Genomic DNA, 12,820 nt, shown 5'->3' with positions numbered 1-12,820 from the left:
ATCTTGCTGACGTTGGTGGATCTGAGCCAAGCAGTAAACTTACATAGACTCAATAACTTCTGTTAGGTCAATTAGTAGGTCTGAGTAATTTGCCGGAATAAATTATCAGCTCCTCTCGACTCTTACAATATTTTTTTATTTTTTTACACTTTGATTAACTATCTCATAACTGGGACTTGTCAATATCGTAAAGTGAACACATTTAAATACAAAATCTAAACTTTTATACTTTTAAATTATCTGCACTAATGGTGCGTTCACACCGGACGCGATGCGATGTTTGGGGGCAACGCGATTACATGTAAAGTCAATGCAGAGACGCGGACGGACGCGAATTCGCTCCGACAGCGTGCATGAAGCGGTTGATGTGAATGCTGAGGCGCGATTGGAGGGGGCCGCGACAAACGCTCGAATTACATTTTTTCAACTCAAGCATCAAATTCGCGTAAAGCGATCTCGCGGTAGCCAATCAGTGGTGAGGATCTCAGCATGCCTTCAATGACATAGAACCACAAAACCAAAACATCAGCCGTTAGCTGTTAGCACTCAGAGCTCACATCTCCTCATATCTGTTCAGAAACTATTCAAAAGTTCAACATGTACAAACCAGGGTTTCCGCTAGGATTTTTTCTCGCCGGTCAAATGTCCGGGCAGAATTTATTTTACCGGACAAATTTGAAACTTACCGGTCATATTTCAATAATAATAATATGAGTTGTGTAGCAGAGTTTCCGTAAGCAGGTAATTTACCGGACTATGAGCAGATATGCTTCAGTTTAAAACTCAGTTCACGGGGCTCATTTTTATATTGCTTCAGTTTATAATCGTAACAGATCGAAAAAATTCAGATACATTTTTCAATAAATTATTCCACAAACAACAAACAACATAATTATTACATTCAAACAAACTACTTGTAGTATAACGTACATTATTCAGAAGTTTACATCAACTTTGAATAATAACACGGGAGAAACGGAGCCTCTCTTTTCCCCTCTCCCTCCCTCTCTCTCTCCTGACAGCACGTCAGTTTCTCATGCAGCTCCTGCAGCTCGCTAAACAGAGGGCGGGGCTTCAGGTGATTATACAGAGCTGCGTGTCTCGGTCAGACTCAGCAGTTGGACGATGTGGGCCGGCCGGTAACCGGCAGGGCTCGACATTATAAATGGCCCGCTGGCCCGGAAGCACTATTTAGACACCCCGGGCCAGCATAACGTAGGCTACTTTCCACTTGCCCGCTCGGGCCACTAAAAATATTGCTTTAAAAAAATTGTCCTGTGGTATTGGTATTTTGACTAGCAATTTAGTTAAATTGTTTCGTTTATTAACGCTACAACATAGCGTTCCGTGAGTCGGTTGTCGTTGTTGGGGGGAAAAGCAAACAGCTGTTTGCTGCGGAGCAGGCTCCCGTGAGCGGGAGCGCGCTCCATCACTACAGACTATCACGCCATTTAACCATTCGCCAAAAATGTTTTTAATACCAGCGGTAGCCGGGCAAAAAACAATCTTCAAATAAAAGAAAGTCACCGGAGGAGTTAAAGGAGAGTGACAGGGAGCATGAGAAGAAGAGGGAGAGAAAGTTTCAGCTTGATCGATGGAGTTGGCTTCTAGTGGTGCAGTGACGCGTCCTAAAACCCTTTTATAATCTATCGATTAGATTTATGATTCGAAAATGATAAAAGTAGGGTAGACATGTGGAGATTATCCGGCTGAACAAAACGTGCATTTATCAAACAGGTTTGTTTTCCACAGACCTTATTTCCAGCTATTTTCCAAAACCCTGTGGAGAAATTCCATTGCTTTTTGTCGAGGGAACCAGCAGCTTACTTCCTGGTTTCAGGACGCGTCACTGGCTGCACCTCTCAATATGATAACAATATAAACAAGGTCTTCTGTCGGCTCTGTACATCAATGCCGACCTGCTGACAGTAAGTGAAGAGTAGACAATATAAAGGTATTGGGGAAATGTCCCAATAGAGTCTGGCTGCAGACCGCAGCAAGGAGGCGTTTCCTATAGGGGCGTTATATAGTGAACGACAGGAGCCGGCTCTCGCCCGCGAACGAGCCGTTTTTTGTTTTGTTTTTGCGGAGGGATCTAGATCGGCATGAAGGCACATTATGCAATGTGCAATGTGGACATTATCCCGCTTATTACACATGGCCACATTCTCAACAAAGTAACGACATGACTCCCAATAATAATTGAAATGCTTTTATGGATTTAGAAAAATATTTTATTGATTTAAAAAATAGTTTTTTGTATTGATTTAAATTGACATGCATCCGCTAAGAAAAGTAGTCCGTTGTTACTGTTTGACCTAACGTAACAACGGCAGGAACTGCTTCTATAGTGTTTTTGAGGAGCTTTTTGATTACAGATTTGAAAACATCGTTGCTTGCTTTAAAAGTAGCACAATTCATTATGTCAAACCTTGAAAGATATCCCTGCCCTAATGCCAAAAGTAACTGGCAACTGAATATGTGTCGCCGTAGCTATGATGTCTATGTCTGGACCGCTGCGTAAAAAGGAGGGTTTCTGACCCATTACTTCTCTTCTTACTTCTATAAGAATAAAACACGGAGGACGGAGATCTCTTTTTGTCCCCCTCTTCTCCCCGCTGCAGCCTAGCAGTTGATCTCAAAGCACGCTCCCCTCTCCTGCAGGGAGAAAAACTATATTTATATACTTTATATAGGTTGATACAGTAGCCCCTTTTTTTAAATAGTTTTTATAGGTGTTGCTATCTGTTTTGTGTAGCGTGGTTCTACAAGCAAGCCAATGCATTCATTGGGTGGTATCAGAGAGTTACACGGGTCTTTAAATGCAATGAAAACAATTGGCCACAGCAAATCATTTATATTAAACATGTAATTTTTACTTTTGAATACTTTAGTACAAAGGATGTCTTGAATAATTTAAGTGATATATGTGTACACATATAAATCATTAGTCAAAACAGCTACATTTGATTTAATTAAAAGGTATAATATGTGGTAAACATTTCGGGCACCTAGTTAGGATGCCACCTGGGCGCCTCCCTAGGGAGGTGTTCCAGGCACGTCCAGCTGGGAAGAGACCAAGGGGTAGACCTAGGACCAGGTGGAGGGATTATATCTCTTCGCTGGCCTGGGAGCGCCTTGGGATCCCCCAGTCAGAGCTGGTTGATGTCGCCAGGGAAAAGAAAGTTTGGGGCTCTCTGCTGGAATTGCTACCCCCGCGACCCGACCACGGATAAGCGGGAGAAGATGGATGGATGGATGGATGGATGGAATATGTGGTAAACTGAAGAGCCCTTTGGGAGCCGAAAGAGCCGGCTCTTCTTGGTGAGCCAAATGATCCGGCTCAGCAAGAAGAGCCGGGATTCCCATCACTCGAACAATGACTTCTTCTGCGAGGATTTATAAAAGCAGCTGGAATCCCTTAAGTTGCTATTGGATAAAAAAAGTTAGGAAACGCCCCTATAGGAAACGCCCCTATAGGAAACGCCTCCTTGCTGCGGTCTGCAGCCAGACCCATCTCAAATGTCCCAGCAGTTTAATGAAGGTTATAATCTAATCAATTACATAGCCATTACATGTCTAACTCCTAATGACAGGAAGGCAGAATGCACATTATACAAATAATAATACTCATATAATAGCAGACATTTTTTAACAATGACCACAATATCATTATTTTTAATAAACCAAATATGAACAATTGAGGAAAATGAGGAAGAACTGATGATTAAAATGTTGTAGTACAAGTAATGTAGTTAGTGCATAAATTAGGCTATTGCAACAAATGTGTTAATTTTACCCTTAATATCTACCCCTGCGGTAAGTCACTATAACACCTCTCCCCCCCCCCCCCCCCCCCCGTCGACAATTTACTAGCGGTATTTACTTGCGGTACCGCGATGGGCCGGCGATACCGAAGTGGGCCGGTCGAGAGTCCCGGGCTGATTTGTAGTCCCAGTCCGCCCCTGACTCTGCCTATTGTGAGCCGTGCTGGCTGTTCGCAGACCGAGGTGCCCCATTCTACAGTGATGCGTGGGTCAAAGGAGTTCGTGACTGGCAACATTTGTCTGCGAGGATTGACTCACATTCACAATCTCAGGTCCATGTCGGAGCGTGTGTCATATATGAACAGTGGAAGAAAAACGAGAGAATCGATGCAAACATGGAGAGGAATGCAAGGAATGCTGCTAATTACTGGAGACAGGTACTTGAGCGTATTGTCAACGTTACAATCACTCTGGCCACTTGTAACTTGGCTTTTAGAGGACATAGTGAGATTCTTGGACAGCCCAACAGTGGAAACTTTCTCAGTATGATAGAACTTTTAGCATGTTACGATCCGGTTCTGAAAGAACTTGTTGAGCGACCACAAGGTTCTGTGAAATACTTGAGTCCAGCTGTTCAAAATGAGATAATCCACATAATCGCAAAGCGGGTGCAGTGCGACATTCAAGTAGAAATAAATAATGCTCCGTTTTTTTCTGTGATCATGGACACCACCCAAGATATTTCCAAAAGAGACCAAATTAGCCAAGTGTATAGATATGTGACAATCCAGAGGGATGAAAATGACAACGCAAAAGATATCCTGAGGCTTTCTTGGGGTTCGTGGAAACAGTGGACACGTCAGCTCGTGAACTCCAAAAGAAAATCCTGGACAGCATAGAGAGTAACGGATTTCACCTGAGCAAGTGTCGGGGCCAGGGATACGATGGGGCGGCGAACACGAGTGGGGTCTATTCAGGTGTGCAGGCCAGGATCATGGAGATGGAACCGCTTGCCAAATATGTACACTGTGCTGCACACAATTTAAATCTGACACTGAATGACTCCGTAAAGATTATAGCGGAGCTGCGCAATTTTTATGATATTGTTGAGACTCTTTATACTTTTTTCAGCCAAAGTATTAAGAGATGGTCACTCCTTTCTGGTATCACGTCATCAGAACTCTCAGAGCATGGTACAGTTACCATGAAGCGCTTCTGCACAACCAGGTGGTGCTCAAGACAAGATGCAATTGCTGCCCTTAGATACCGGTATGTAGATGTCATGAAAGCTCTAACTAAAATCGCACTGGTCAGCGAAAAGAGCGAGGAACGGGACGAGGCTACAGCCCTAAAAAACCATATGGAAAAATTCAGCTTTATTTTTCTTGTCGAACAACAGACAAAAATACTGGAAAACATGAATGCAGTGTCAAAGATGTTGCAGGCAAAGGATGTAGACATCCACAAAGCTGTTGGTGTCCTCCAAAACACAGTCCAGGCCCTATCTGCATACCGAGATGACTTTGACCGGGTCAAACGCACCGCTCAGAGTCTTGCTGAGAGACGGGTAGCGCAGAGCGAGTTCACGGAAATTCGCAAAAGAAGGATGAAACGCCACTTCGATGAACTCAGTCAAGACGAGAGGCTTAGTGATGGCGAGAGCCGTTTCAGAATTAATGTGTTCAACGCCAGCCTGGACATCATTAACAGCCAGCTGTCACAGAGGTTCACTTCTAAGCGTGAAACGAACTAACTGTTCCAGGCTATCCACCCCGGGACGTTGAACCGTGCGCAGGACAATGCCCTTCACCAGCACGCGCAGCGCCTCGCGGACCACTACAGCAGGGATATATCCCCGAGTTTCCCCGTCCAACTCCTTGCATTCAGAGCCTGCTTTAAGACTGAACTAGCTAAAGAACCATCTGTGAAGGATATGGCCAAGATGCTTATTGTGGACCACAGCTCAATGGCAGCCACATTTAGCGAAGTGTGCACAGCATTGCTGTTATATATCACCGTACCTGTCACTGTTGCGACCGCAGAATGCTCTTTCTCAAAGCTCAACTTGATTAAGACGTATTTAAGAAGCCGCATGGGACAAGAACGACTCAGTGGATTGGCAACACTCAATAGAGAACAGCAGGGCCCGGAAGTTAGACCTGAGCAGCGTTGTTGACGACTTTGCTGAGCGCAAGGCCCTCAAGATGAACTTCAAATGGTGATGAGTAGCTTTTCTCTTGTTATGGAGAGGGGTCGGAGATCTAAATCTGTAGCAATGTAAGTGTGACCTCTCTTATGTTGGAAAATGCGCTGGTGCGCACCTAACCTGTGTCTGTGATAACGTGTGGCTGCTGTGCCATGATGAAGAATGATTAATTCTGTGATTGTGTGATTAGTTCGCTGTGTCGTTGTTTTTTGAAGCATGAATTTTTGAATAGTCTAATAAATATAAAATAATTGCCAGTGTTATCAGTTGCAAGTGTGTATTTGTTGTAATAATGACGACTTGATTTGAAGCCTGTGTTTGTGAGTGAGAGTGAGAGAGTGAGAGAAAGAGAGATAGAGCGCGTGCTACAGGAATAATGCCTAATCAGAATCATTTCAAGTCCAGATTCAATGTTGTTTGCATAAGTAGGCTATATTTTTCGCTTCGTTTATTTATTAAGTTAATTTCAAGACAACTTTGAGAATGTGTTGTTTGCTATTGCTATGAGTTTTAAATAGATTTTGAAAGTGGAGAGAGAGAGAGAAAAAAAAAAAAAGAAGCAAGCAGCGCTGAGTTGGGGGGGGGGGGGGCCAAAAAAAAATATTTGCACCGGGGCCAATCACAACCTTGTTACGCCACTGGAGCAGATACAACGTTAGCTTAGCCTGATCGATCCGATCTCCATTCAGAAAATACGCATTTTAAAAGGTTTTTCGCCTGCCGTCTGTCTGCAGACTTGTCAAGCATTAATTCATGGTTTTTACTAACCGGTATCAGTATGTTGTTACTTCGGCATCATTTTGAAACGGGTATTCCAATTAGATCACGGTAAAATATGTTCATTTTGTTGTAGTTGTAGCCCCCTGTGCAGCGCTTCTCATTTGAATGATGCGAGTAAACACAGCTGACAGCCGCGGTGAAACTCGAGCGTTTAGAGTGATGCAATAGGAGCGATTAGAGCGAAGCGAATATTCACATCGCGTCCGGTGTGAACGCAGCATAAGGAGTGAGTCTCGATATCATTTTCTGTTCGTCTTTGTAACCTTTCCTTTCTTATCTTTTCCTGGTGGAAATGTGATCCCTTTAAGCATTTACATTACTAAAACAAAATCTATTAGGAAGCTGCAGCTGATTCAGAACACTGCTGCTCAAGTCCTCACTAACACTAAGAAAGTGGATCAGTCCAGTTGTGAGGTCTTTACACTGGCTTCCTGTCTGTCAAAGGCTTGATTTCAAAATACTAATGCTGGTTTATAAAGCACTGAACTGTAACATTATATTGCTTTATGTGTTTTATGTGAACATTTAAATAGCAATGATTGCCTTAGAAAAAGAAAAGCATACTTCAGTACTGAACTGGTAGATTATGTTATAACTGTAACCATTCCATAGCAGGGATTATAGCAGAGTGTACTAAACTCAAGCCCTCATATTGTTACCATGGTGGCACTGCGTTGGCTGTGAGTGGGTTAGCAGAATATTATGGTCTGTCGTTCCAGGCATGTGCTGGTGACAGAGAAGAAGAGTTGCTATGGTAACAGTAAGAGGAAGGCAAGCTGCTATATTCAGTTCTTTTTTTAGTTAAGTCCCAATGTCAGGCGATAGATCCAAGTAATCACAATGTTCAGTTACGTAAATGCTCCGTTGCCCTTCCTGAGCCGTATGATGAGTATATCAATGTAATGAGAAGCACAGAACTTTGAAACTTTGAATTATGAAAAAGAGCATGATAGGGCCCCGAGATATTAACAAACAGAAGAACTGATATCACCACAGAAACACAATTGATGTACAGTATTCAAGCGTTGTAATGCTCTGCATCTTTGACCCATGAAACTAAGTGTGATCAGGGGCCTCATTTAGAAAGGGATATAACTCAAAAGATGGCGTACGCCAGTTTCTACGCAATGTTTGCGATTTATAAAATACTAACTTGACGGGAAAACGTGCGGTCCTCCACGCAAACTCTAACCCGTGCGTACGCACTAAGCACAACAACGGGAGAGACGAGAAACTGCGACACCGTTGGCAGAAGGAAGAATGGAGAGAAATATGTGGAAATAATACCATAAACAAAATGTTACCTCTCATTTATCATATACGAAGAATTCATTTTCAAACATTGATTAAAGCCAATCTTAAAATGATTAAACAAACGCCTGCTTGAGACTCCTCAGTGCACACAAAAACATAACCTGGAGAAATAAATAAATACGGATGTTATTTAAAACCACCTCGAATATGTTGTGTTAATGTTATAAATGTTTTCTCATAAATGATGCGGTCAGCAGGAGGACAGAATTACGTCTAAACTGACGCCGTGTTGCTTTTCTATAGGTTGTAGATACGAGCATGGTTTTATATACTATCACGTTTAATCGTGTTTTATGCCGTTTGCCAAGACTTGATAAGTCGCTCGTAAAACACAGGACGTATGGAAACTAAGAACACCATATGTGGTAAATTGTACAGCTAATATAACACAACACATTAGTTGTATTTCCTTTAACTGGTGGATATAGAGTTGCTGCAGTAGAGACGCTGCGCACAGCTGATCGACAGCTGATCGACAGCTGGGACACAAACCACCAAATACAAAAACATAATTCAGATCCAGTCGTCATGACTCCACTCCGGAGGGATTCCCCGATCACTTCTTACAGTCTCTCATCAAGAGGGGGGGTCTCCTGTCCCCGGTGCAAACACACTGCCTGAGGAAGGCTATGTGTATTCTTTTTGTCATTAACTTTTTTCGGACCACTTATTTATTTATTTTGGTGACGATCCGACCTCCATGCTGCTACTCTGGTTCAAACTGCATCCACCAAACAAAATGATTTATCTCCACCTCCCCAAAAAAAACTAAATCTGACACGGTGTGAGACGTCTGTCGTCATTTCCTGCGATCTTCTTCATGCGGAATGAATGAACGGGCGTTTCTTTGACTATTTATAGGCAAATCTGGGCGTTACGTGAAGCCCAAAAAGCTGCGCCGCATTTCGAGTCGATTGTGATTTATAAAGGGAAACCGGTGTAGGAAGTGCCGTACGCACTTTTCTCGCCGGTACGCAATGTTTGGTGAATCGGAAAATGTCGGAAACTTTCTGTAGGCCTACCTATTTTTGGGATTTCTACTACGTAAGCAACCTTCCCACGTGAAGGTTACGCACTGCGTTATAAATGAGGCCCCTGGTCAGGCCCTCAAGGCATTTTCTCAGAACAAGCTTCATCCAAAGTTCATTGCACCATGATCTCTCCATCACTCAAACATCAGCAGAGAGTTAAATCATTTCTGAAATCGATTAGATAAAAGCCTCAGTCGCTGGGCTTTCATAAGCCTTTATGAAGAACATTGAATGACAGTGCATTGATTGTTCTGCAGTGATTACATCAATGTATGCAGCCACATCTTCAGAGAAGTCATGGGGAGGGATTTGAGAGCTCTCCACTCTAATCCACGCTAGCGATCACTCCCTGGACCTTACCCATGACCTTATGGATCATCTGTCTATCCCTCTGTCCAATTGCACAACTTTTATTTGAATTTGGAAAATACAATTATATGAAAGACACCGTATAGACTGTCAAGTTGACTTTACATTGACTTCATTTCAAGCCTCTGTTTTGCCCCAATTTACAGCCGGAGGCACGTGTGTGCGCGCGCGCGTGTGTGTGTGTGTGTGTGTGTGTGTGTGTGTGTGTGTGTGTGTGTGTGTGTGTGTGTGTGTGTGTGTGTGTGTGTGTGTGTGTGTGTGTGTGTGTGTGTGTGTGTGTGTGTGTGTGTGTGTGTGTGTGTGTGTGTGTGTGTGTGTGTGTGTGTGTGTGTGTGTGTGTGTGTGTGTGGGTGGGGGGGGGGGATTACAGAGCAGCTTTAGATATCATGTGTGGAGGATGAGGAAAATGTAGCCTCATCAATCAGCATTCAACAATGCACTCTTCTGTTATATTCAATCATATATATGGGCCTATATTCCTTCAGTGTGACATTCTGATGATAACAGATTCTATTGAGTGCTGAGTTAAATGTATTACATAAGAATGCATCCTAAAATCGGGCAATTCACCAACATCGTGACAGATAAAAGCACAAACAGAAGCCAAGCGAACCGAGCTTCGATGTTAGCTCGAGCTAATACAAAGCCTCGCGCATACACCAAACGTCCCCGCGCAATGAGACTCGCAGCCCGGGAAACGTGCTGGCTGTTTATCATCAAGAAGACGCTGACGTGTGTCGGTGGTTTGTCTATTTACCTACCAACAGCTTCCAGCACAGCAACCAGAACGAGATCATCTCCAGGCGGCCACGGCGCGCGCACTCCTCTACACGGCTCCCCGACGGCAGCGCGAGGAGCCAGGCGACCACTCGCTGGCGCGAGGAGGGACGCATTAAGCAGCTGTTTGCGCGCGCGTGTGTTCGCGCGCGTGCGTGTGTGTGTGTGTTCAAAGTGAGGAGAGAGAGAACACAGGAAGGGATGTATCGACCCGCAGTGTTTTATGTTCCATATGAATTAGAGCAGAAGAGATACATCTGTATTGGCAGAATATTGTATCTCTTTTTCTCTCTCTCTCTCTCTCTCTCTCTATCTCTCTCCCTCTCACTCTCCTCCCTCTACTAATGCACGCCGGTGCTGCATCCGGCCATTCCCGCCCCCCCCCCAACACTGCAAAAGATAGCCATCTCGATAAATTGATACAGGGATTACGTGTGTTTGTAGTCCGACATGAAAGTTGGCATTGCAAGGGTTCCCTCGACAATGCTGGGTCAGGTCCATAGACAGGCCCGGTTCTACGGGGGTGCATAAGGGTGCATTGCACCCTCAGATGAGTCGTTATGCACCCTCATTTGAAAAATTAAAAGTAAAAAAAAAAAAATTAAAAGTGAAACAAATTAAAAGTGAAACATATTACATTTTGCCTACTATTACTAACAATAGTAGTAATAAGAAGAAGAAGAAGAAGAAGAAGAAGAAGAAGAAGAAGAAGAAGAAGAAGAAGAAGAAGAAGAAGAAGAAGAAGAAGAAGAAGAAGAAGAAGAAGAAGAAGAAGAAGAAGAAGAAGAAGAAGAAGAAGAAGAAGAAGAAGAATATAGTTGAAATAAAATAAATTGTAATTGTGGTTGAATAGCATTGTCTGCTGCATTTATTTGATCAATTTAAACGGTAAGTAACGTTATGTCAGGTGCGCGTGACCTGTGCCGCTGCACATTCATCATCTGCAAGGTGCTTACACAGCAGTCAATGATGGATCAGAAAATGGTTAAAACAACCAGCCCTTATCGCCAGCATACACTGCATCTACTGCAGGTAATAACAGTTCAGATCATGGGGACATTACGTTACTGTCGTGGACACTAACGTCCTCCTGCCCGACTCGACGGCTTTGCCCGCCTCGCCCACAGAGGCGGAGCAGCCACAGCCGTCTTCGTTACCCCAAACACCACCACCCCTCGGCGGCCCGCAAGTGCCAGAGGACCTCTGCAAAACAGAGCCTGCCCATGTATATTAAAAAAAGTCGCCTGTACAGTGGGGTAAGGCGCTCATTTTGCAGCTCATGGTTTCAAAACAGAGATTGGCTGGAATATTCATGTAAAAAATATGCCATCTTCTGCTATGCATGTAGACATTTCGGTTCAAGTAAGTCACATGCCTTCACCACAACTGGCTACAACAACTGGCGCCATGCTCTTATAGACTATGTGATAAGGGACTGGGAAGGCATAATCAAGCAAAGAGCACATAGATCCATAGATCTCTTAATGTTGCTCTCAAAGTGCACCAGATTGATGCTTTTAACTTCAATATTTAAAAAAAAATCTTCCCGGGGGAGCATGACCCCGGACCCCCCCAGAGGAAGTGAGGACCCCCCTAGAGGGTGTTAAGTCCACTCCCCACTTATAAAAATAGCACTTTACCACTGCACCCTCTCTAATCTCACATGCACCCTTAGTCCTTTTGTTCTGGAACCGGGCCTGTCCATAGACTGGTCTGATCCTGACGTTTGAAAAGGGAGGCAGGGGAAGCTAAATATAGCACTGTACTTGCTACCAACACATTCTCACTCCCAACTCGGCCTATGTTGACGTTATGTCAGGGTCCCTGTCGTCACTTTCCAACAAGGGAGGTCTTTAGCGTCGAGTTTCAACTATCAGGGCGTCCCATTGACTTGCATAGAGCTCCCTGAACATTGGTAATAGACGAGTTGGGATCGCGGGGAAATGCTCTCCGCAGATCCATTCTCACAGCGTTTATCAACCTTTTTCTTACTCAATATCAAGCCACACTTATTGTTTTTACTTCTTTATTTTAATTGAATAATGTAGGACTTTTGTTGCCGTCAGTTATGGGGAGAGTAGGGGCTCAGAATACTGAAATCTGTATTGTTTCATCGTTTTTTCCTTCTAATTTTGTATTCTTTTCTAAACCACACACTGTTATTTGCTCAACAGTAAGACACAATTATCCTTGTGTTTATTTATTTGTTTGATTGTATAATGTCGGACTTTTGGATTCCGTCAGGACCGAGGGTCGGAGCAGATCATTCGAACACAGGAAGCTGTATTTTCAAAATAAGAGTTCATATTAATATTATGTTTAATAATATAGTGTTTATTAACTAGACCACTGGGTCATGTTAAGACCATAGTTTCTGTCGGTTTGGTTTTACAAATATAAAAACAATATATGTGTGGATAACAAAATACATCCATCATAAACTAAACTGGGAACAGCAGTATATGTATTGTGTTAACACTGTAAACCTGACAGTGTAAACCTTTTTTAATCCGCCTAGTGGTTAAAGCACATTATTGAATTGTTTTGTTGATATGTTATATTTGATGAAAACATAA

At 43.3% G+C, this 12,820-nt stretch overlaps 1 protein-coding gene across 6 annotated transcripts in view; it reads right to left on the bottom strand.

The window, feature by feature from the left end:
- Nucleotides 1–12,820, bottom strand: part of LOC117461804 (cyclic nucleotide-gated channel beta-1-like) — a 60,637-nt gene that overhangs the window by 29,169 nt on the left and 18,648 nt on the right. For 2 of the 6 annotated variants that reach the window (XM_071206337.1, XM_034103765.2), the window contains exon 1: nt 10,229–10,547. The exons of 2 other annotated variants lie outside the window; for them this stretch is intronic. In XM_071206337.1, coding sequence (XP_071062438.1) covers nt 10,229–10,360 — 132 coding nt within the window. In that variant the 5' untranslated portion in view covers nt 10,361–10,547. Of the gene's footprint in view, nt 1–10,224; nt 10,548–12,820 lie in introns of those variants that run through there. 2 more of the 6 variants (XM_071206338.1, XM_071206339.1) reach the window with 2 other exon arrangements.

This window comes from Pseudochaenichthys georgianus, chromosome 17 (genome assembly GCF_902827115.2).
Source record: "Pseudochaenichthys georgianus chromosome 17, fPseGeo1.2, whole genome shotgun sequence".
NCBI classification, from domain to species: Eukaryota; Metazoa; Chordata; class Actinopteri; order Perciformes; family Channichthyidae; genus Pseudochaenichthys; species Pseudochaenichthys georgianus.
This window is presented reverse-complemented; position numbering and strand designations above follow the sequence as displayed.